Source organism: Uloborus diversus, chromosome 9, assembly GCF_026930045.1.
Source record: "Uloborus diversus isolate 005 chromosome 9, Udiv.v.3.1, whole genome shotgun sequence".
Taxonomy (NCBI): Eukaryota; Metazoa; Arthropoda; class Arachnida; order Araneae; family Uloboridae; genus Uloborus; species Uloborus diversus.
The window spans coordinates 132,281,399-132,307,514 of NC_072739.1; the positions used below are offsets into that span (position 1 = coordinate 132,281,399).

Genomic DNA, 26,116 nt, shown 5'->3' on the forward strand with positions numbered 1-26,116 from the left:
CTAAACTTAAAAAATATCAATCATTACGGCTTCAAATCCGTTAATGCGTAGAATTTATATAAAACCCCTATTTTCGCGCATAAATCCAAAATATGCTTCATCTCGCCGAAAATGCGTAGAACTTATATAAAAACCAGGGGTGGCAAATAGGGGGGTCAAGAGGGGGCGGTCGCACCCCTAAGTTTTATGAGCAGAATGATAGAAAATGGGGGTGAATTCAATTTATGTAAATCAGAAATCAATGTTCATTTTAAAAAAAAATATCGCTGGTTCCCAGTAACTATTTGATGAAACTCGACGCATTTCCAGACTAGAAAAAGTGTTTTTCGTTATTTGGATGATGACTTAAATTTATGAAGTATTTTCCGGCCTTTTCAGAACATAGAAAAGTGAAAAAGTACCATTGTTAATTTTAAAGAAGATACAGTGGCTCCCAAAAGTGTTCGTACACTTTGAAATTTTTTAGTAAAACCAAAATAACTCAAAACTGAATTCGAATATGAAGTCCAATATTTTTTCACATCCTTCCTATGGCATTCTAAATATAACCCATTGGTTTTTTTCAAAATATTGACGGATCTTTTTTTTGAAATGGGTCAGAAAACGAAGAGACAGAGAAATAACACATCACAAAAATCATCGTACACTCAAATATTTTCGAATAAATTCATGATTAAAATTATCATATGCCGTTTTATTACGTTTTTTGCATTATGTTGACCCTTATAAGTCATTTGGCTGTAATTTTTTGTTTATTTATTCCTTAATATATTGCTTATTACTGTAAAATGGCTGGTATTCGTAAAAAACCGCAAACGCAATTCAAAATTTGAATTTTTTCCCATAGTAGTGGTAAATTGGTTTGAAATGTCTCTAAATTAGTTAATTTATTTGTTTGTATAGTAAATCGCTTGATAAAATGCTTTAAAGAAAGAAATCGGACCGAAAACAAGGTAAGAAAAGGTCAACCGGCAAAGTTGACAAAACGTGATCGTAGATTTAAAGTTAAAAAATTAATGAAAAATACACATTTGAGCACTGTAAAAGTTTCTGCAGAGTTAAATGAAAACATTTTACATTTAATTTTCACCTGAAATTGTTCGCCAAGTTCTTTGATTAGCTGGATTAAATGGGACCTCTTCCTGCAGAAATTTTCTTGGTCGTGCGAAAAACAGAAAGCTTACGCTTTTCGGCCCAAAATCAATAATAAATAAGCTAAAAACAGTTTAGAATCATGTCTTACTTACAGAAAAAAATTAATTCAACATTTTTGGTTAAATTGTTGTATAACTGTAAGTAGAAGCAAAAATTAGGAACTTAATCTTAAGAACTTAGTTGGATCAGTTAATCAGGTCGGTGAAGGTGTTTTAGTGTGAGGGTGCGTGCATATCAGCATCAGGACTTGGTAGTTTGTATTTTTTTGATGAAATAATGAATCATGCTGTTCCTTTAAATATTTTAAAAACCAATTTTGAACTCTTAGCCAAAAATTTGGTTATTGGAAACAACTTTGTTTTTTTTATCAAGATAACGATAAGAAGCACACGGTTTTCAATGTTTGCGTCTAGTGACTCGAAAATTGTCCTAAAGTTTAGAAAATACCCCCTCAATCTCCTGATTGTAACTTAATGTAGCGTATTTAGAGATATCTGGAGGCCAGATTACGAAAATAGGGCTTTAAAACGAAAATAGAGCTAGAAATAGTAATACTCGAAGTGTGGTAGAACACTTACTCAGAAATTACGCTAAAAAAAGAAAGAAAAAGAATGAAATCTATTCCCAGACGTTTAAAAGGTGTTATTAATACTGTATGATATTCTACTGATTAATAACTTAATCAAAAGTTGGATTATTCAATAATATATAGACATTTAATAAAGTGTACGAAGACTTTTGTGAGATAAAATTTCCGGCACTTTTCGGGTTTTGATTTTTTAAAAATTAAGTTTTAATATTTTTTAAAAACTTTTCATGCAGTTTTGTTTAAAATTGATCATAAATCGTATAATTAAATACCTATTCCGAAATATTAATTCTAACCAATGATTTAGGGCCTATTTCGTTGAAAGTCGTAGGTGTACGAAGACTTTTGGGAGCCACTGTATTTCCTCATTTTGGCTAAATATTTTATACTTGTGCGCCCAGTGTAACGATGGTACGTCCTAAGACCCCCTACATATACAAGCCGACGGACGCATCAGCTTAAGTTTAGCCATTTTGGATCGGAGCGTGTGTTTGTGTGGTTGTCTTTTCTGGCTAGTTATCGCATTTGGTTATTGTTCACTGAGCAATTATTAGTGGCACGTGAATTGTTTATTAAATAAAATATTATTTTCGGCAAATTTGGCGAAATCCGAAACTTTGCTGTGGTAACCCTAGGAGTGCAACAATGAAAAATCCGATCCAAAATGGCTAAACTTAGCCTATCTATATAGCGGCTCTAGTATGTCCAATATGAGAGGCTCGTGCAAAGTGGTGTGGCTGCATGGTTTTCACAAGAACATTCCTTGATATTTTACAAACACTTTTACGCTCATTTTTTAAGTGTAAATTTATTTGATGAGTGTTTATCGCTTTCTTTTGCTAGGAACACGTTTCAGCTGCTCAATGCATTATATGCTTTCATAAAAACTTCTTAAAAATGCATATGATTATTGAAATTTAAAAAAAAAACATATCAACAAATACATTTTATGGGGCTCTATAATTATGCAATCTCGGCGTGACAGGAGATGGTCTTCAAGAGTTAAAACCATAAAATTATTTCTCTATAACTTCAAAGCAGTGATTTGACGACTGGAAGAATTATTGCAAAACGATTCTTTCAATGGTGAAAAAGCTCGTGCCCTTTACCATGTATGACTTCGTTTGAATTTTTGTTCAATTTGTTTGTATTGAGGAAAGTTTTTGAAAAATGCTTTACTCTATCAAAACATCTTCAATCCGCTACCCTTAATTTTCGGACTATTCAAACCACAGTTCAATCTACAATTGATCTGTGCAGCATATTACCATAGTTCAATCTACAATTGAAACTGAAACTAGATTTTATATAGATGCATATTTCATTCAATCGTGAAACCTTTAAAAAAAATCGTCCTCCGAGCCAATTTTAAAAGGCACAAAAAAGAAAGGAAAAAAAAAAAATCAGTTTCGAATGAAAGAAACGCAAGATATGATGATAATTATTTCTCTGTATGGTTGGCTCTTTATTATCTGGATTGGATGTTAAAAACGGAAAATAAAATTTTTCAATTATGAGTAAAATTTTTAGCATGAGGCAAGAAAAATTACAAGTAATATACCGACAGACCAGTTATCACATCCAGAGACTGCAGTTTCGTCCTTGTTATGGACTCATCAGTCTGGAATAGTGAATAACAGAGCTGGATGCAGATGACATCTCATTGAAACTAAGAGCGCCGACGAGACTAGATTATTCAATGATGAAAACTTTAGCCCCTCACAATTTTTGAAGTTGGCTGGGTGATTTTGAAGAGCAAGATATAAAAAGTGTTTTCATACATAACTTTGTTACTTCAATTATTTTTTAACTATTCCAATCAGCTCAGCTAGTAGAGAAAGATTTTTTTTTTTGTCAGGAGGTTAGAGAATTATTTTCGAAACACAATGGGGAAAAAAAACATTTTCTATTTAGCTGTACTGGCAAAGCAGCACGACACTGGGCATTGACAGATTAGTAACACGATTCCCTGCTCTTCCGAATTCCAAAAATCATGCATTAAAACTTTTCCAAGAGGTATAAAAACTTTAGTATCGAGATGATAGTAGATTGTATGATAACTTATTAGAAATGAATCAAAATTTTAATTGTTTCCAAACACAAATTTTTATTCATAATAAACCGATTTTATGACCACTCCCTGTTAGCGAATGTGGGTTTTGTACCGCACTGTAGTAATACATAGTTACAAATTCTGTAAATAGTAATTATTTTTGTGATTAATTTGTCGTAATCAAGCTAAATTTGACGTTTACTAAAATACATTCGGCCGAAGCATAAGGTTCCCCCCATTTTTCATTCATAAAGTTTGTGAATGAATAAAAAAAAAATAGAAGGAAACTTCGGGAATCTTGTGGAGTATTTGAGAGGTCTCTTTCAATGTCTATAAATAGCCGTGCCGCATGATAAAAAGTGAGTCTCGATTGAGAAGATGTACTGAGAGTGTATTAGCTCTGTTTATTGCAAGGCATTTCGCTGTGTTGTTTTGCGTATTTGGAAGTAAATACGGGTGTAACCGTCGAGTTTACGGTGTTGATTGATATTTGCTTCTTAATTGTTGATGATTAATTTAGCAGTTGTTAACGATCTTTCCTGTATATAGTGTAAATAAATCTCCTGTGTTTTCTCAAGAACTGTGTCGTCATTTCAAGAAAGTTGGAAGTCGCACCGGATCCGTAACAATATTTAAGAAACTCGATCCCCCAAATGAAATGCGGAAAGGCCGCCCCTGATAAAAACCCAAGTTTCGCGCATATCGCCGTAGATGCGTAGAACTTATATAAAAACCCAATTTCGTGCATATCGCCGTAAATGCGTAGAACTTATAAAATACCTATTTTCGCGCATCCCTCGGAGATGCGAGAATGTATCATCGTTTCAAGTATGGTTTTAAGTGGTGCCATGTGTCATGAATGGAATTTATGTTTTTCCTTTTAACTTCGTTCAGATGAGTTGCACTATATCTAGTGAGATAAATATGCCACAAAAGTAATCTCATTAGGATTTTTTCGTTTTTCATTTTTTTTTAAAATGAAAATATTTCTGTTCAGTATTTTTTTTAAACCTTTTATTTAGCGCAATATCAATGGGTTTATGTGTAATTTGAACTATGAATCGTGTTGATACCTCAATTGATTATTTTTAACACGCTTTTATTAGCTTCACCTGTATGCATGTATGCATGTATCTTGTAACGGAATCTTGCAGCTCAAATTTCGCCCACTTCCTGCGATCGGATTCTTTTGAAATTTGGCACGCGACCTCAGACCCGATGACAATGCAATATTCTATAATCAAATTAATTAATTAACTCTTTTAATTGTTTGTTTCCTCCAATTTTAATCAACATTTTGGCATAAATCCAACAGTGTAAAAAGGAAAAATTAAAATATATATATATATATATTAAAAAATGCTCGCAAAAATTATTTAAAAATATCTACAAAAACCTTTAGAACATGAAATATAATCGTTTTTAACTAATTTCATGCCAAAATTTATGTGAGCCTTCAATTGAAAATTCATTGCTGATCAGACCATTGTTGAACAAAACTTTTATTCAAATGCATCTCAAATTTTCAAAGTAATATAAATATGATTTCCGCAAACATTCATCTGCAATTTTGCGTGATAATTCTCAAAAAAAGAATAAAAAACAGAAAAATAAAATAATAGTTTAAAAACTAAAAAAAAAAAACACGCTTTCGTAGCAAAATAAACTAAAAAGTGAAAAATAATCCTTGGATGATAGTAGTTCACCAATCACTTAATTTTAATGTAATACAAAAAAGCGTGGGGGGCTTCTTATCAGTTGTTTTGAATTTCTTCCATTTGTTGTCTAAACAAAAATGTAAATAGACAGCACCCCACGGTTTTTTTTTGTATTACATTAAAATTAAGTGATTGGTCAACTACTATCATCTAAGGATTATTTTTCACTTTTTAGTTCATTTTGCTACGAAAGCGTGTTTTTTTTTTTTTTTTTTAGTTTTTTAAACTATTATTTTATTAAATTGTTGCATTAAGATGGTTTCTTAACCAACACATATTCAGTTTTCAGAGCCGACGAGTCGTCCTTGTCAGAAATTTGGGACGCGGTCCTTGGAAGGGCTTCGCTCTGAGTCGTAGTAGTATAAGTTTCGAAAACTTTATAGGGGGAGGGGATTCGGAGACCTAACTGACAAGGGGTCCACCTTGACCTTCGACGGCGTTGTTAATTTTCCCTTTTACTAAAATTAAATATTAAATAAGTACTTGAAGAAAGTAGATAATTTCTTAAAATTTCAAACACTTAACCATCTTACCAAACTATGAAAGATTGTTTTTTTGAGTCAGTATTTTAATTTTTCTGTGATTGAGTCCCGTATTTACTTTTCAAGCGATATATCGTACGGATAGAAATTTAACTATCGATTTCGCGGTAGTAGATACATACCGATATATGACGGTATATCGCCCAGGCCTAATCAGTAACCAGCCTAAAAGTAATCAAAAGTACCTACTAATGTGGGGCTAATATATTGGTGTGCAAAACTTAAGTAACAAGTGGTTTTTCGGCCACAGCTCCCCAACAAAGTAGAAGACAGCCATGAAATTGCAGTATAATATGCACGTAATTTAGTAGAAAGACTATTTGTATGCAAATTTTACAAATAAAACGTCGTAGGTGATGTAAGTGTACGTAAACCTTGTGGGTCGGCGCGCGCAGGTCAAAGCTGTGATAAAAGGATGAAGAGCACCGTAGTTAAAGACATTCGCTGCAAGTGCAAGTGATTTGTTTTGTGAAACATGTCTTCAAAAAATCATTTAGACGACTTTACTCGAGGAAGAATGGTTGGGAATTTTGAGGAGGGGGCGTAGTGTGACCAGTGTCGCCGAAGAGTTCGGGATCAACAAAAGTGTTGTTTCTCGTGCTTGCACTGTTAAAAATTCTCCGGAAAATTTACGGTAATTGTTACTGGCATCCATGTTGCAAGTAACTATTACCGTAAAAATCGAATGTTACAGCAAAATTTTACGGTTTCCTCGGTAGACCACAGCAACCAATTGGCGCTGGGATCGCTTATTTCTCCGGTATAAATTACCGTAAAAATCAGCGATGCTGTAAGTCCACCATTTTACAGTAACAATTACCAGAAAATCTTCCTGAATTTTAACAGTGTGGAATGTCTTTAAAACTACTGGTATAGCTGTTCGGAAGTTTGGTGGTGGCCGTCCAAGGAAAGCAACACCAAAAGATGACCGTCACATTGTCGTACAGGCGAAAAGAAACCGTTTTCAGTTCGCGAGCGCCATATCTTAGCAACTGTGCACAGTCACAGGACGACAAGTATCAAGATTTACAGTGACCAGACGTCTCCACAAAGGTGGCTTATTTGCTAGGCGTCCTGAACGGTGCATACCTTTCAAATTAACCATCGGCGGCACCGTTTAGAGTGGTGCAGAGAACACGAAACCTGGACACCTCATCAATGGAGTGGTGTCCACTTCACATATGAGAGTCGTTTTAGCGCTACAAGCGATTCTCAATGTCAGTTGATCTGGAGAGAGGTTGGAGCTCGATTTCATCCCAATAACATCGCGGAAAGAGATCGTTACGGTGGTCCTGGAGTTCTCGTCTGGGGTGGCATTATGTTGAACGGGCGGACTGAGCTTCAGATCTTCGACCGAGGTTCTGTAACTGGAGATCGCTACTGCAATGAGGTAATCCTACCCCCTGTGCGTCTATTCCGAGGGACCATTGGACCAGACTTCATTTTTAAGGATGACAATGCCCGGCCACACCGTACTGCTAATGTTCAAGAGCTACTGGAAAGTGAAGCTATCAGACGAATGGATTGGCCAGATTACTCTCCAGATCTAAATCCCATGGAGCATGTGTGGGTTGCATTAGGGAGACGTCTTGCGACACCACAGTATCCTCCTGGTAACACCCATCACCATCAGCTGAAAGATGCGTTAAAGGAGGAATGGAGACGTTTACCGCAAGAACTCCTGGATAATCTGGTGTTTAGCATGGAGAGACGATGCCAAGCAACAATTGCAGCAAGGGGAGGGCATATCCCATACCAGGGAGCATCTGCCAGTTGTACTTACGCTTCTTCAGGCAATCATGTGTAACGGCACTATATGTCAAATAAAGCTTTTTTTTTTTGTTCCATACCCTACTTTAAGCTTTATATTCATTTCTGCGCCATTATTCTTTCACCATCGTTTAAGTTCAAAATAATGTACATCATATTCAAATTTCATGTCAATCGGATGATTTCTTGTAGAGTTATGACAAAAGACGCACTCGTTGCTTAAGTTTTGCACACCAGTGTAGTAAATTTTTGAAATCATGCAAAGAAGATGACGGTTCAAAGACCAGTGTTGGGAACACTGGAGACAATTTATCACAACCATCTTAGTCCTTTTCACAGATCAGTTAATACAGAGGCTATTCACGCATTTTTTAAACGATGTATATTACATTCAGAAAACTAAATTACATAAAATTCCTGCGCTTTAAATGTTCTATGTGATAGCCCTTATTCTGACCTACCTTTAGACACCGCAATTTTCAGGAAAATAATGCTTTTTGAAGTGTCAGAAGAGGTATTCTACCCAATATCTACTGAACAGCTTTCCAGAATCCGGTAAGGGTTGTGGGACGACGTTTGGATAATACAGATTTTAAAAGTCTAAAAGCACAAAAATCCATAGGTGATACATCGAGAGGTTTAGGAGGGATATCTGAAGGATTTGGCCTTTAAACCAGGGTTTTGTTCTATTTCTTTTAGGAAATTCACATTGGATTTTGAAGTGCAACTGCTAGTTTTGTCTCAATGGGAGTTCCATAGATTGACGGCACTGTGTTTAAAGCGATGGTATTTCATTCAGAAAAAATGGCGATAATATATGTTTCTGATAGTATATGGAGTTAATCTTGACAGTTTTTTCTTCTATCTTTATTTTTAATTGCCATTATATGGAAAACCACCAACAATCACGAATCCCTTAGAAAAAATTTCTTTCGATTCTCTGAACCATGTACTTAAATTTCTCTTCTCCCCTTTTATGATAATAAATGGATTTTTTTTTTTTTTTTTTTTTTTTTGCTGCAGTCATTTAAATAACCCATGATTCATCTATAGTGAGTTTCCCCCCACCCCATTTTTCTTTGGATAAATGTTTATCGTATAGAATGCTGCTGCGTGTCCTGCGTTCAACGATATGCTTTGGAGAAAGACGATGCACACCATGCACATTGCGTTTTTTTCGCTTTCTCAGTATTTAAATCGGCGTTTATCATTTTGTTTACAATGCACACCAAGCATTTTTATGATTTTGCGACTGTCCTTTGACTAGGAGGATTTTTTTAAACATTAAACAATGTACCTTTTCAACAGCCAAAGGTGACCGTTTTTTTTTCCTTGTATACTTGTTTGGAATTTTGGTCTCACTTGAGGCTCCAATTTGAAGTGTTTTTCTTTTATCGTTGACGATATATTACCTATCAATAATTCAGATATCGCAAAACTATGACTCTCATATCGATTTTAGATAACAGAATACGGATATTTCTCTTCGGAAAGAGCATCAATATAGCCTTCGAACCACTGCTTCCTTAAAAACGCCATTTTGAATAAAAACAAATTTCTCTAACCGCAGACGATAATTTTGACTTATAAAAAAATAGTACAATTGCCATTATTTCTTTTGCAGCAACCGATTTTTTTTATTACCGCTAAATCAAAATCGTCTAAAAATGTGCGAACAGCCTCTGTATAACGCTGGGATTAGAACCCGGAACTTTCCGACACCGAGTAAAGTGCGTTGACGCTAGGCAACGAACCAAATTCAAGGACATATTATAATCTTTCGAGTATTCTACTACAAGTGGGGTCCAAAAGTTTTGCCTGCGGGCTGAACCTTATATTAAAATGAATTTTACGGGCCAGAATGCATATGAAATTTGAATATATTTCTTTGGTTTGCTGGAAAACATAGGAAAGCACAGAAAATAAAGTTACAAACTGAGCAATGTTTACTTCTTTACTGTGTCCTTTTTTCATACCAATATGAAACTTTCTTCTGTCTTATAGAATGTAATTTCTAACCATTTGGTTCCGAATTTGCAGCAATCAATCTTAATACCGAAAGTTGAAGATTGATTGCTTTGGAAGTTTCCAGAACGCAGTTTTCGATTCGTAATAATGAACGGAACAACGGGCTACATGGATCAGCTTCGTGGGCCTCATGTGGCCCACGGGCTGATGGTTGTGCACCACTGACTTTTCTATGATCGCTCACCTGCTGGTGTTGATGAACACGGCTGATTTCTTCATGAGGGAAAAGGCCTTCTTGTTGAAGACGCCGCGCGTTTCTTCAGAGAGGTTGCACATGGCGACAACGTAGTCGGACTCCTTCAGCAAGTCCTCGAAACTCGAATAGATGGCGCCCATTTCTTCAGCTGGGGAAAGGAAACCGGATTAACATTACGTCATGTTGTGTAGCACCTCAATTAACCGAAGTGATAGGGATCGAACTACCTCCGGTAAATCGAAAATTGTGGATGAAAGAGAACTTAAAAGTGGCTGTCTGGAGACCACAAAAATTTCAACTCTGGGTTGAAATACGTACATATTTAAGTAATAACTACTAAATTGAATGTTTTTAATTGTGTGATAGTCGTTAAAATAATTAAAAAAAATTGTTTAATAAGAGTCACAAGTCAGAAAATGCAACGGAAATCCGAAAATAATATTGTCAAGTTTAATCAGCGTTGGGATATTAATGATGCAGTCAACTTAATCTATTAAATGAAAAATTATCATATAAGCTTTGTGCTACAGTATGATTAAGGTGAAAAAACAACGTAAATAAAGCACAAATATTCGAGAAAATGCAGCATATAGCTATTTCAAGGTTACAATGGAGCCTCTTCATCAGTGCAAAAAGCTCACCAACACAACCAGAAGTTGCGAGAGAACTGACAAAAAACCAGGTGGACACCGGTATTTATACCAAAGAGAGCCAACCAATAAGAATACAGGAACATGACAACAAACAACCAATCAGCGAACAGCATGTACGCTCCAGGCTCAAAGCAAGGCAAGAGACAACCAATCAGAAGCCAGGAGACAAAAAGAGTGCGAGACACCAAAGAAACAGGAAAGGCAATTATAGAAATTGCTTCCAAATATCATGAAAAAATGGAGTGCTGGAAAAATCATTGACAAGAGAATGAGAATTTTTCCAAATATGGTAAGCTTCCCAGAAATCGAGGTCATAAACCGAAGAACATTTACAAATATTCTTTGCAGATGAAAAATCAAAACAGTGACCAGAAGTCCAGAAATGCTGAGCGATGGAAGAACGAGCAAGTACTTTATGCTTAACATAGTTTTCGTGCTCTTTCAGACGGTGCTTGAGAGCAAGTTTAGTCTGTCCAACGTAGCCAAGTCCACACTTGCAGGAGATGCTATAAATGCCCCAGTTGCTATGGCAATCAATGGGGTCCTTTAAGTTTGTAAATTTTATCTTATTAACTGGAGAAAAAGCTGTATCGAAACCAAATTTCTTCAAAATCTTTGCAACTTGATGACTAACTTTTGGATAATAAGGCAAAACAATAGTATACGAAGCACTAGAAGCAGAATCCTTTTCAGAATGAGAGGGCTTAATTAACTTATTATAAATTGAATCAATGATGCTAGGAGAATAACCACGATCGAAAGCCACTGCTTTAAGATAAGAAAGCTCAGCATTTAAAGAATTGGAGGAAGAACAGATGTTCAAAGCACGGAACACAAAAGCCTTGAATGAGGCCAACTTTTGGTTTGGAGGATGAGAAGAACATTTGTGAGGAGGTAGTGTAACAGCAAAAGGCTTACGAAACACCGAAGTCATAAATTCATCATTACTTTTAGTAATAAAGACGTCCAAAAATGAAAGAGAACTATCAGTTTCCATTTCAATAGTGAATTGGATGCAAGGATCGATAGAATTTAAAGTAGAAAGTAAAAATTCATTATCAACACGGTTTTGGTCAAGCAAAACAAAGCAATCGTCAACGTACCGAACATAGAACGGAAACGTTATGGTTTCAAAAAGTTTAGTCTCAAAATAGTGCATATAAATGTCACTTAAAATAGGACTCAAAGGATTACCCATTGCTAAACCTTCAGACATTCGAAAGTAAGTACCATTGAACACAAAAGTATTCTGTTCAAGAGAAACAAGAGTAAGTGAAACGAGTTCCTCAATCTCAAAACTAGAAAAATGATGCTCTTGGAGTCTCAATTTAAGACAATCCAATGCCCCAATAACCGGTACATTAGTGAAAAGTGATTTCACGTCAAAAGAAGCCATCGTTAAACCATGAGACTTAAAATATTCATTTTGTTCAGAAGTTACGTTATTTTAAGCCTCATGGTTTAACGATGGCTTCTTTTGACGTGAAATCACTTTTCACTAATGTACCGGTTATTGGGGCATTGGATTGTCTTAAATTGAGACTCCAAGAGCATCATTTTTCTAGTTTTGAGATTGAGGAACTCGTTTCACTTACTCTTGTTTGTCTTGAACAGAATACTTTTGTGTTCAATGGTACTTACTTTCGAATGTCTGAAGGTTTAGCAATGGGTAATCCTTTGAGTCCTATTTTAAGTGACATTTATATGCACTATTTTGAGACTAAACTTTTTGAAACCATAAAGTTTCCGTTCTATGTTCGGTACGTTGACGATTGCTTTGTTTTGCTTGACCAAAACCATGTTGATAATGAATTTTTACTTTCTACTTTAAATTCTATCGATCCTTGCATCCAATTCACTATTGAAATGGAAACTGATAGTTCTCTTTCATTTTTGGAAGTCTTTATTACTAAAAGTAATGATGAATTTATGACTTCGGTGTTTCGTAAGCCTTTTGCTGTTACACTACCTCCTCACAAATGTTCTTCTCATCCTCCAAACCAAAAGTTGGCCTCATTCAAGGCTTTTGTGTTCCGTGCTTTGAACATCTGTTCTTCCTCCAATTCTTTAAATGCTGAGCTTTCTTATCTTAAAGCAGTGGCTTTCGATCGTGGTTATTCTCCTAGCATCATTGATTCAATTTATAATAAGTTAATTAAGCCCTCTCATTCTGAAAAGGTTTCTGCTTCTAGTGCTTCGTATACTATTGTTTTGCCTTATTATCCAAAAGTTAGTCATCAAGTTGCAAAGATTTTGATGAAATTTGGTTTCGATACAGCTTTTTCTCCAGTTAATAAGATAAAATTTACAAACTTAAAGGACCCCATTGATTGCCATAGCAACTGGGGCATTTATAGCATCTCCTGCAAGTGTGGACTTGGCTACGTTGGACAGACTAAACGTGCTCTCAAGCACCGTCTGAAAGAGCACGAAAACTATGTTAAGCATAAAGTACTTGCTCGTTCTTCCATCGCTCAGCATTTCTGGACTTCTGGTCACTTTTGATTTTTCATCTGCAAAGAATATTTGTAAATGCTCTTCGGTTTATGACCTCGATTTCTGGGAAGCTTACCATATTTGGAAAAATTCTCATTTTCTTGTCAATGATTTTTCCAGCACTCCATTTTTTTCATGATATTTGGAAGCAATTTCTATAATTGCCTTTCCTGTTTCTTTGGTGTCTCGCACTCTTTTTGTCTCCTGGCTTCTGATTGGTTGTCTCTTGCCTTGCTTTGAGCCCGGAGCGTACATGCTGTTCGCTGATTGGTTGTTTGTTGTCATGTTCCTGTATTCTTATTGGTTGGCTCTCTTTGGTATAAATACCGGTGTCCACCTGGTTTTTTGTCAGTTCTCTCGCAACTTCTGGTTGTGTTGGTGAGCTTTTTGCAGTGATGAAGAGGCTCCATTGTAGCCTTGAAATAGTTATATGCTGCATTTTCTCGAATATTTGTGCCTTATTTACGTTGTTTTTTCACCTTAATCAACTTAATCTATTGTTCTTTAATTGAAAACATAAAGACGTATATAAAAAGGAACTGATGGAAAAGAAACAGTTCTTTATATTCAGTTTTAATCGCTTTTAAATGTAATAGCCTTTCAAAAATCAGAATTAGTTAGTGTTTGTGTTTCAAAAGTTTACGGATCAATTAGAAAAAAAAAAGTTACAGAAATGCAGGAATAAATCAATGCTCGCATCAAGTAAGATAGATAAATTTATCAATTTAATATAATCAAATAAATAAACTGATTTTGACGAGGGCGTTAAATGTTGGTTAATCGATATTTCGGTTCAAACTGTTTCAAGTAATCGGGGTTCCACTGTATTTAAAAATGCTGCGCTGTCTGTAAATGGTTAAAAGTAATAGTTAGTGAATGACATACCTGGTTGGATAGGGTGGAAAACATCGTAATATAAAGTTTTTCCAACGCCGAATGGCAGCAATCGTTTCAGCACAGCTTGCCCTAAAAGAAAACGGGAGGAGACACTGAATGAATCATTTTATTGATCACAAGCAGTAACCATATTTTGCATCATTTTTCAGAATTAAAAACTACTTAGAACAATTAACACACGTATGGTTCAAAAAAGATAACTTTGTGCACTTTTTTACGGGTAATAACATATGCTTCAAAAATTGAAAAGATGCGACATTTCTTTGATCAAATGTTCCCAAATTTACAATTCAAAATTACCCGTAGGTTGATCAATAATGACTGATCTTACTTATAACAGGCGCAACAGCTTGTGTGACGCAGCGGTCCGCTGTCAAACTGATGTCAGTGTGTACCAGGGGCGTCCTGCGATCAAATATTATGCCACCAAACCATAATTCCCGGGGCAGGACCGCTGTGACACTCGGCGAAATGGGCTGGTTCATAGTTTTCTCTGGGTCACCGCCATATTTGTCGATGGACGTCATTTTACCTCAGACAGACGCGAGATTCATCCGTGAACAATACGTGATGAAATTTGATGGTCCAGGTAATGACACCACGCCAGGTGTTTAGCTCTAGCCAATGGTACCCCTGTGTGTGGCACCCGTTCACATACTTGCAACAGGCATCATGGTTTGGGGTGGCATAATGTTTGATTACAGGACGGGGTGTTCTGCAATGGAATGTCCGGGGTGTCATGTAATGTCCTGTAATGGTACACATTGACGGCAGTTTGTCAGCGGATCACAGCATTACACACGTTGTGGAACCTGTTGTTCTGGTCATTCTTCAGTCCACTCCCAACACAGAATCGCAGCAAGACAATGAAAGGCCGCACGTAACTCGTAACAGCCTGACCGGATTTAACATCCTTCCCCGGCCGGTTACCTCTCCGGATCTGAATTCCATAGATCTCTTATGGAATCTCATTGGGCGTGACGTGTTTTGGCTAAGATTACCTCAAGAACCCCCGGATTGAAGCATCTACAGCTGCCTGAGGTAGGCAAATTAGATGGTGAATAAATTGGTAATTTTTTAATCATTTTTGCCTGTTTTTTCTTTATATGCATATCCATCGCACTACTATGAACGCAAGTTTCAAACGCTATTTATATTCTTTCTTGGAGTTTTTATTTCAGTTTTGAGGAGTGTATTTGTATTTCATTTCTGGAATTTTAAACTTTTTTGTTCTTAATCTTCATAGATTCAAATAAGAACCATTACGTATTATAACAAAAGAATCAACTTTCTTAAAAAAAATACTGCTCACAAAAAATAATGATTTGCACGTGATGTGGGTGGGATTTTACAAGCACATCTGCAAATATACAAATATTTTGTAAGTAGAAATAGTTTTTCCCAATTGATAACTTTATGTTCCTTATGTTCAAACAAATAAAAATTAAAAACAAAGTTTAAGAATCGAGGAATGAAGTGGTAATGTATGTGCAAAAATGACATGCCTTAGAAAAGGGATTGAGCAATATATGTATATACGTATTATAAATGCGAGACAAACCTATTCTGCCCATGCCAACGATGCCAACTGTTGCATCCTTTAGTCCTTGTCCGCATAACCATAAGGGACTCCAACTGTGAATCCATTCACCCCTGCAAAACAGGACGACTCATTTCAAATGATTTTAAAGCAAGTACAGTGAAGAGAACACCGTTTTTACGTTTCTCTTTTATACGTTTTTATCAATTATACATTTCTTAAATTGGTCCCTGAGGAGTCAAATACACATTAACGTATACCTATTATAAGTTTTTTGCATTTATATTCTTTTTTTCATAGAGTCCCTTCAAAAACGTATAAACAGCGCTTCACTACCGTTTATACGTTTTTGAAGGGACTGTATGAAAAAAGCGAAAGAATGAAAAAAAAAAGTGTAATAGGTATACGTTGATGTGTATTCGACACTCCAAGGACCAATAAAAGAAATGTATAAAAGAGAAACGTTTAAATATGTCCATTATAAGTATAATTTAATATTTTCATGCCTGAATATGAAAATACACACATGATACACATAGATGAATGAAGCAACATAGCAACCCAAATCCGCTTTTTACTATATAAGATTGATAAGTTAAAAAAATGAATCTTAAGTTTGGTGGGTTCCAGCAGGCTATCGCGCCACACAGAAAAATCAAGAAGTTTAGAATAGTATGTATAAAAAAAAAATAATAATAATTTACATTTTGACATCTGGAATTCAAATTATGTTTTTCGCAATCACGAGTGTGTGTATGTATGCGTGTGTTTGCGGCTGTGTGTAGGCATGAGTGTGTGGGTATGTGTGTGTATGTGTATGTATGCGTGTGTGTGTAGGATATGGACGCAACCTGGAGACTATTTTCGCTAGAGAAGCAGCATCGGGAAGAGCCGGTCGACGGTGGTGCTGCTGAGGGAGACCTTTCTAAAACTGCTGTGAAAGTAATCCAACCTCAACTCAGTGACAATTACCCTTTAATATTGTCCTAAAAATAAGCAAAACCTGTCAATATCATGACGCAACTTATCTGGGCCACACCATATGTCAGTTTCCTGTTATTTTTTTTTAATTTTAATTAATCTATTTTTTCGTAAACAAATCGGCAATACTGCTTAACTTATTACGTCACTCAACAACTGGGTTGTTCATTTTGAAAGTAGAACAAGTTAAATTTTTGTTATTGTGAGACATTAAAAGATCAGCATGTTAAAGATGAAGTAAAACTTCTATTCTCCAAATATGAGGAATCTTAATTTTTTGGCAATAAATAGTTCTCAAATATAAAGGTCATACAAAGTTTATTTTGTATGAGTACCATTTTTTTTCTTTTATTCTCAGATATTACCTTGCCTCACATTCAAAATAAAAGCCTCAATTCTGAAGGGATTGTTTGAATGTTTCTCTAAAATGCTAATTTGAAGTTGTGAGAATATCTCGTTGAAAATCATAATAATTAGAGACGTACCGAGTACTCGGTAATTACTCGGTACTCGGCATACTCGGCCAATTTGCCGAGTACTCGGTACTCGGCCGAATTCTGATCAGATACTCGGCCAATACCGAGTAGTTGCAAAAAATTGAATATTCTCCAAAACAGATACCAAAATTTATATTAAAAAAAAGAGCAAGCATTATATTCTGCAATAATTTACAATTAAAATTTATAAGTCAAATTTAAATTTTGAGAATAATGAAGTTTGTAATGCTTCAATGGTATAAATCTTTCTTTTAATGTCCCAAAGATTATTAAACTTGTTTATTAAAAATTATGTAAAAAAAGGCAAGTATAGAAAATATGGAATTTTTATATTAAAAATGAATATTTTGTACAAACAAATATTAGTTATAAAAAATATAAAAATACCTTTGCTTAAAAAATTAAAGGAAATAAAACAATTTTAAAAGCACAGTGTAGGAACACTGCAGGTACGTGTTTTGAAAGTTACAAGGACTTCCTTTTTCTATGCACAAAATGGGAACTCGTGGATTTAAAGGCATCCGACAAAAGTTGGATTTTTTTGTTGAATGTCTTTACCTTCTCTAGCTCACATGTTATGCACTGAAAAAGACATTCCTTGTAAGGGGGGGGGGGGGGGGGGGCGGAAACATGTGTCTGCAGTGTTCTTGCACATTTGTTTTATCTGCTTTAAAAAAATATTTATGTTTGGCGGACTAGAACTATAATTGATTGGTCTACAGTGAAATCCCTCCTAACGGACACCCCTCTTATGCAGACAATTTTTAATTCCCCAGTTCCAATGCAAAAAACATTATTAAACTCCTGTCCTGCGGACACCTCTCTATTGCGGACAAAAAAAATTGTCCTGTTAGTGTCCGCATTAGAGGGATTTTACTGTAATTTGTTTTAATTCCAACTTGATTAATCATGCCTTTTATTTATTTATTTTTAATTTTAAAAATCATTTTTTGGTAAAATTTTTGACAAACAAAATTGTTTATATAATGCGTAATTAATTTTCACCAGGAATTTAGTTTTAAAAACTATTATATGGACAAAGAGGTCTATACTACTATTCCAATAAGTTGAAAATTCATCACATGTGTGTCAGTGGTTCTTGTTAAAACGTAATTGGTACTTGGTAACTCGGCCGAGTCGTGAAAGGCCGAGTACTCGGTAACTCGGTACTCGGCCGAGTAGTGAAAGGCCGAGTACTCGGTACTCGGCTACTCGGCCAAAGTGCTACTCGGTACGTCTCTAATAATAATCTATGCAATATAACATTTGATAAAAATGTGCTGCTATGAAATACAAATTAGGAGTTTTATAAAATAAAAATATTATTTTTTTTTCTGGATCAATGTTACACCATTTAAATGAAATTACTTATTTTTCAAATTTCTGAACCAATATAAATTATTTTTGGCCCTAACTAAACAATTTATTTCATATCAAATTACCCAGGCAGATTTCTGTGAACCAGGTCAATCATCTATTTAAAATGGTTTTTCTGTCAATTCACAATTTTGCATCCCTATACCATACTTTAGGAGTTCTTTTTCTCTTTTCCTTCTTTCCTTTTTTTTTTTTTTTTTTCAGTTTTCTGCCAATAGATGCAATAACCACAAACTAGGAGTGGCGCAGTTATACGAAGAAATTGTGAATTAAAGTTGCCCTGAATGACTGTAACTGCCTTGTTTGTACTGGCGCAGTTAAATACGAAAAAATTGTAATCAAAGTTACCCTGAATGACTGTAACTATGCCCAGTTTAATATGGAGAAATTGTGAATCAAAGTTACCTTTAATGACGAACTGTGCTCTTTTTATTGTGGGTATTTTTAGGAATGAAAAACATGTTCAAACAAAAAAATCTAGGAACATGTTGCTAATTGTTTACCAACCATTTCCTTTACAACAGGGGTAGTCAACTTTTTACACTTTGGCAAATCTTTCAGCGTATTATTTTCTCGAAATAATCTCTTGATTAAACAGCAGAAAAAGAAAAACGGGATATCAAAGCCTTATTCCATGGTGTTTCACAAAATTATTTTTCCACTTATATTTTTATCCATTCATTATCCTCATAAGATAAAGATTGGTTAATTTGCTAATCGATTTTTTTTTCTAAAATACGATATGTTAACAAACAAATAACAAATTAAGAAAAAATCTTTAAGTCTGAGCTGTGATTCTTTTTTATTGCAAAGTATCTTGCTTCTGGAATAATTTTATTTTATTTACAAAATACTTATTTGCGTTTCATTTTGCAACAAACTGTTCATAAAGGGGGGGGGGGCTCATAGGGGAAAGAAAAAAATAAAATTTTACTAAAACTTTAGTGCTTTAATTAGACAAAAAGTGATCATTTCCTGAACCCTGATCAAGATTTCAGAGAATCCTAGGGTTCCAGTAGCCCAGTTTAAAGAACTCTGCTCTACACAATTTCTTTTCTGATTGGTGTGAAGACTATGGCTACTCACTGTCGAATAGCCGCAGCCGAATCGAAGAGCCTTCTGCCAACGGCTAGCATTAGCAGCACTGTAAACTCGGCCACCGAGTCTGTAGAAACGTGTGGAGTGTTGCTCACTGCTATTTGCCTGTAACAAGAGAAGTGAAGTTTCAGAATCAAAACTTAACTGCTTTTAAACAAGATGATTTTCCGTGACAATAATATCTGGACAAGTAACATAAAAAACAACTGCTCAGTTTGTTGGCGCTCTCAGCTTCAATGAGGTGGCATTTGCCCTTGTGTTTATTTTTTTTTTTCGATAAATAATTTCAGTATTATCTCATATATATAATAGCCGATGATCGAGTAACCCGCGTGCTTTAACAGTGAAACTCGCGCCACGGCATGATAATTTGATAATGTGATTTGGTCGAGTTTAACATGCAGGGAAAGGCTTTATTGTGACAAGGCTGAACTCGATCCGGTATTTTAACTGTTTTACGGGTAAGACTGTCATTTTAGGAGAATGAAGAAACGTAAAAATGGTCAACAATAATCGCTATTTACTGGAGTTAAGGGTTAATCCACTAGAGTTAATGTTAAAAAACTACCAAAATATCACCAAACTGGCAATGGCTGCGTTCCAATGTAGAAGCAATTTTCATCCGTCATACCATGACGGGAGACTTTCTAGTAATGTAATAATATCATGGGCGCTTGAAGATTTAAACAAAAAAAAAAACAGCTGTCTTAATCTTAACATCGGCACCTTGGTACAAGGTAGTCAGGCTTTGATAATATTAGCAAATTTGGCTATTTTTGATCTCACTTGGCTAGAAAAAAAAAGTAAAAAGCATTAGCCAAACCGATCTAAATTTCTCTTAATATTTATCGTACATAGCATGAGGCAGATTTACGGTGGTGCGAGGGCGTGCGCCGCACCACTAACGTTTCTGGCTGGAGTTTGGAAAAAGTTTAAATTAAAAACATTTCATCAGGATATGATTTTGAAAACTACTTATATTTTTTTCACAGCTACAATGCAACTAGAAAGCAAATAATAATAATTCGAAGTTTGTTGTGTGACTCGCGGGTGTCACCACACTTCGCCAATGCAAGATAAGTATGGACTGTGCTGCGTATTAAGAATAAGGGTATTTTTATCTATTTGAAAAAAATTATTTCACAAACCGAAATAAACACATTTCTTAATTATTTACTATTCAGTTCTGTATCATAAAATAATTGCATACAGCAGAACTTTGTTTATTCGGCCCTCGTTAATCCGAATCTTCAGATTATTCGAATTAAATTTTTCTTTTTTTCCCACACAGGACAATTTTAAACTATTATAGCAAGAACGTTAGCTTAAGTATGTTGAACAGTAATGATTGAGGGAAAAATTCTGTAGTCTCTTGATGGGATAATTGAGCTGTCGTTATGTGGTGTGTACTACCTTAGCCCTGGCTTGGGGGGGGGGGGGGGCTAACTTACTGCTTAATATGCAAGCTTTACCTTCAATTTTCGAGGTGAACAGGTGAACTGCACCATGCATTGCATATGGTGCAGTTCACCTGTGGTGCAGTCCATATGGGCGCCCTTGAGTCTCTGGATGGTGCAGTTCAACCTTAGCCCAGGGTTAGGAGAGGAAACTTACTGCTTAACACCTAATTTTTGTCTTCTTACATGGAACTTGTTAATACTGTTGTGATATATAAATATACATTTCATTGGAATTAAACTAATATCCCCCCCAACAAAAAAAAATGTTTTTATTAAAAAAGTTGGCTTTTTTTAAGCGGTTTAGCAATGAAATCTTCGGAATTTTCGCCACATTCATCAGAATTCACCCTTAGACATTAGAATTTCCTGTTATTACCATATTACTTTTTTCCTAAGTTCTTAAGAATTCAAAGTTAAATAACAGATTTTTTTTTTAAAATACTCACTTTTCATAACGCACTCAAAAGAACAAAATAACTTTTCTGAGTCAGAAAGGACAATTTAAGTATACTTGCAGTTTTCAATTATTGCAGGAAAATGACAGCACAAACAAAGAAAAGTGCAGCTCAAGTCATGTAGAGAATTTCTTATCTTTATCTGGCTTTCAATCATAAATTTAAGTATTGAAACATGCATATTTTTCTTAATGGGAAAGTTTGGTTTGAAATGACTTTAGCCGAACTTTTCTTCGTTTGTGGTGTCATTTTCCTGGAATAATGAAAAACTACAGAAATACTTAAATTGTCCTTTCTGACCCAGAAAAGTTATTTTGTTCTTTTGAGTGCATTATGAGAAATGCTTAGTATTTTTTTTTTTTTTTTTAATCTGTTATTTTTCATTTTTTCCAGGCGACGTTTGCACCAATTGAAATAATAATTTTAGACTATAAACACTTTCTATTTTCTAACTGTTGCCAAAATCAATTGGTTACCTCAAGACAGAAAGGGTGATTAACAAGAAATGAAAGGTTTATCTTCATTTTCTTCCAGACGGCATTTGCGCTGAGTTGTGATCCATTTAAATATTACAGGTTTTTCAAACTAATTTAAGGTTCACAACATACAAATTACTCGAGATAAAGATCCTAATATGTCTCTGTACTTAGTCCCGTTATCGATCATTGGCGTAGGTGAGGATAAAATAAAAATCTTACCAGATCAATGACAGTGAATAATACATTTCACGCTTGCTTCAGAGAAGACTTGCTTCAAAATTTTCATTATGATTACTATTAGTAACATTACTGTTGCAAGGCAACAAAATTTGTAACAATGGGTTTTATGCTTAAACATTTAATGTGGAAATTGCATGAAGTTTGCTGTTTTCCATCCTAACCGAAATAGTAATTTTATTTTAGAATTTTATTTTTCAGTGTTAAGTTGTACCTTAAGATTAAGCAAATCATTTAGTAAAATCCCGAGGACTCTAAGTGGTGTAGTTGCTGAGATACAAGCAAAAGCAGGCCTCAAATTACTCCGTGACAATCATGCCAAGTATAATAAAAGTGCTAAATAAAAAGCTGTCTTACCTCTTTTTGCACTCTTCTATATCTATATGATCAAAACCGACCGACATAGTAGCTATCACTTTTAGCTGGGGACCTGTTGAAAAAAGGAAAAAAATGTGTTAATTTAATTTGTGTAATAGTTACACAAGTTAAAACTTTTCCTGTTCAGGCCTGCATTTATAATATTTGCGGTTTCTGAGGAGTCTCCATCCATTAATCGCAAATAGTTCAAACTCAGGGAGACGATCCTGCACCCCCCCCCCCCCCCGGCCACAGATCGACAAATCTTTCTACCAGAACTTTTTCTTCTTCAGTTCATATAAGAAGCTTTCTTCGGAGACATCAATAAACAATAGCACTTGAGTTGATTGACGTTTGGAAGGCATTAGCCAGCAATGATACTGTTTGACCACGGATTGTATGGAATTGGCAAACATCCAGTTAAGGCGACTCCATCTGAATGAGGGGAAAAAAATAAAAATTTTATGCGCGTATTCCGCTCATTTGAATGAGACTCTGCTTAATTTAGAGGCTAACATACATCTGCAAATTCTGACATCCCTGAAAACTAATAGATGCTTCCATTTCCGCGTGTAAACCGGATGTTTGCCTTTCCATACAATCCGTGGTTAAACAGTACTTAAAATGAATACCATCCCAGAAACGTTAGTCTGCAATGGCACTCGAATTAAATGACGTCTAGGAGACGTCAATCTGCAATAGCCTTTGAAATGAGTGAAGTCTCTAAGATATCAATCTACAATGATACTTCGAATGAGCTACATTTTAGAGACGTGAATCTGCAATGACACATGATATGTCTGACGTTTCGAAAACATCAGTCTACAATGGCACTTGAATTGAATGACGTAATGAAGACACTTGTCCGCAACGGCATTTAAAATGAATGACATCTCAGAGATATCGTTCTACAATGACACTTGAAATGAGTGACGTCTTGGAGACATCATAACTTACAGTGGCCCATGAAACGAGTGAAGCCTCCCAGACGTCAGTGTATATCAAGGGGCAAAACTGCTGTAACATTACTGTAATTCTTAGTGATAATAACATTATATCAAGAGGTCAACAGTGCTAAGGAACTGAAGACTTACCTGCGACGTCTAACACCTCCTTGTCTATGGGGTCTGTAAGCAGGCAGAAGATACCATCTTTTCCCTTGACACCTTTCAATAGGGCGTCTCTCGTTATGGGCTTTTCTTCGTTGTAGATTTCGACGTCACATCTGCAACGAAAACAATTATTCAAACAAAATAATTTTTTGATTACGATGTTTTTAAAATGGCTTTAAAACTACAATAGCATTGTACTTTCAAATAGAAAAGCATTCCATGGTAATGCCCACAAGGGAAGGCTATTTTAGTGTCTTTAGTCCCAAATGGAAGAAGTTATTCCAAACGTTATAAGTTTTACTCGTGCACAGTTCGAACAAACACAGCATTTGATGCAGTTTTTACGATCTTTTGAATTGAACCAAGCACAAAAGGAAACAATACTTTCTTCGCAAAGAAAATAATACTTAACACCAACTTGTACAACACCAACCAGCCACAGGCGGCGAGGTCTAGGCGGCTAGCATAGTCCAGTCATTTAAGCTTAAATTAGGTAAGAATCTCGGAATTCGAGATATCCAGCTGTAAGTCTGTAAATATTTGTATATTGACACCCTAAAAGTTATCTCAAAACCTACATATGATAGGGTGTACGCAACTATTAAATTTCAAGGTCAAAGGTCAGAAAAATATTTTTTTTTTTTTGCGCTTTTTTGTAAATATCTCATTTCCTATGGGTTTTTTGCTATTTGTATTTATTATCAGTATTGTAGAATACAAAATACTCTACAAATTTTGTTCAAAAAAAATTCTTATACTGTGAACCGTTTTTGAGATAGAGGGAGGAGAGCGCGTGGTCACAGGATCACTTCAGGTCAACCGGTGCCTCCGGTCGAAAACGCGCCATATATAGTTGATGAACTATCGATAAACCAAATGATTATAAATATTTGTCAATTTTTTTTAACTATTATGTTATATTTTATCATTTTCTTCATGCATTAAATCTATATCTATTCAATAATACTGATAACCGTTTCCTAAAATTAAAAAATAATTAAGGGAAAAACTTAAATCATAGCATAATTATATTCCCATTTACACTAATGACATTTGACGTTCATTATTGATGGGGGATTTCTTCTTCATCGTGTTGTATGGAGCAGAGGAAATACTTTTTCTATTATTTTTGATAAATACATTAATTATTTACAAATGCATTACAATTCAAAATAATTATTGTATTTGATGGATATTCAGACTACAGTAAGAACGTAAAAGCTACGGAGCAGCAGAAAAGAACTGCTGCACTTTCAAAATGAAACAATGGTTGTACCAGTTACTCAAGAAAAATTCTTATCAAATCGAAATAACAAAGATATGCTCATTAATATGTTAATTGAAAAATTACAAGCTGCAAATATTACTACTAAACAAGCCAGAGATGATGCGGATGTTCTTTTGTTGAAACTGCAATTGAAGAATCAAAGTCTGAAAAAACTGCAGTTATAATAGGACAAGATATTGATTTACTTGTCATTTTAATTGGGCGTACACTGTCTTACGAACAAAAAATTTTCTTTAAAAAAGTTGGGAAAGGAAATGTAAAAACGTAGATATACTCGACTAAAAGTTTTGATAATTATCCTCATTCAAAAACACATATTATATTTCTGTACGCATTAAGTGGCTGTGACACAACTTCTGCGCTTTTTAAAAAGAGAAAAAAAAATCATTTTTAAAAGTTTTTGAGAAACTGACAAATTTGGATGAACTAGCTGCAGCATTTGAGGAAGAAAATTGTGCGGCCCAGGGATTATTAGAGAGTGGAATTCAAACTTTATTGGCAGTCTATAATGCTCTGAAATCTGTGAAAAGTCCCGATCATCTTCGTTATATGCATTACGTCAAGTCTACAAAACTTAATAAACCTGTGCAGCTTTCAAATATTCCACGAACAAGTGCAGCTGCTCATCAACATTTCAAACGTGTATATTATCAAGGTCAAACTTGGTTAGGGCATGATTTGGAACCCCAGGTATGGGATTGGGCAATGGGAAACGATTTTCTGGAGCCTATCATGACAATTTTACCACCTTCTCCAGAAGATTTGGTAAATACAGTTTGCTGCAACTGCAAAAGTGGTTGTGGTTCGCGATGCGGATGCAGGAAAGCGGACTTGCAATGCTCTTTAGCTTGTGGCCAATGTAATGGGCAAGCTTGTTGGTAAGACCCCATTTGGAGTATGCTGTTCAGTTTTGGTCTCCTTATCTTAAGAAAGACATTAATGTATTGGAAAGGGTTCAAAGGCGGGCTACAAGGCTAATAAGTGGACTTTCCCACTTAGATTATGATTCTAGTCTTAGAAGGCTAAAAATGTACAGTCTTGAGCAAAGAAGAGACCGAGGGGACATGATTCAGCTGTTTAAATTTATTAAAATGAAAGATGTTACGGGGCTGAAGTTTAGCACTGAAAACAGGACAAG

General features: G+C 35.2%; 1 protein-coding gene across 1 annotated transcript in view; it reads right to left on the reverse strand.

Annotated features, from left to right (window-relative positions):
- LOC129229577 (glyoxylate reductase/hydroxypyruvate reductase-like) overlaps nt 1-26,116 on the reverse strand; it is an 87,754-nt gene that overhangs the window by 37,122 nt on the left and 24,516 nt on the right. The window contains exons 2-7 of the mRNA XM_054863914.1: nt 23,673-23,803; nt 22,579-22,651; nt 19,579-19,695; nt 15,659-15,750; nt 14,086-14,166; nt 10,040-10,199 (exon numbers count right to left, since the gene is read on the reverse strand). Of these exons, the coding sequence (XP_054719889.1) occupies nt 10,040-10,199; nt 14,086-14,166; nt 15,659-15,750; nt 19,579-19,695; nt 22,579-22,651; nt 23,673-23,803 (654 nt within the window). The remainder of the gene's footprint in view (nt 1-10,039; nt 10,200-14,085; nt 14,167-15,658; nt 15,751-19,578; nt 19,696-22,578; nt 22,652-23,672; nt 23,804-26,116) is intronic.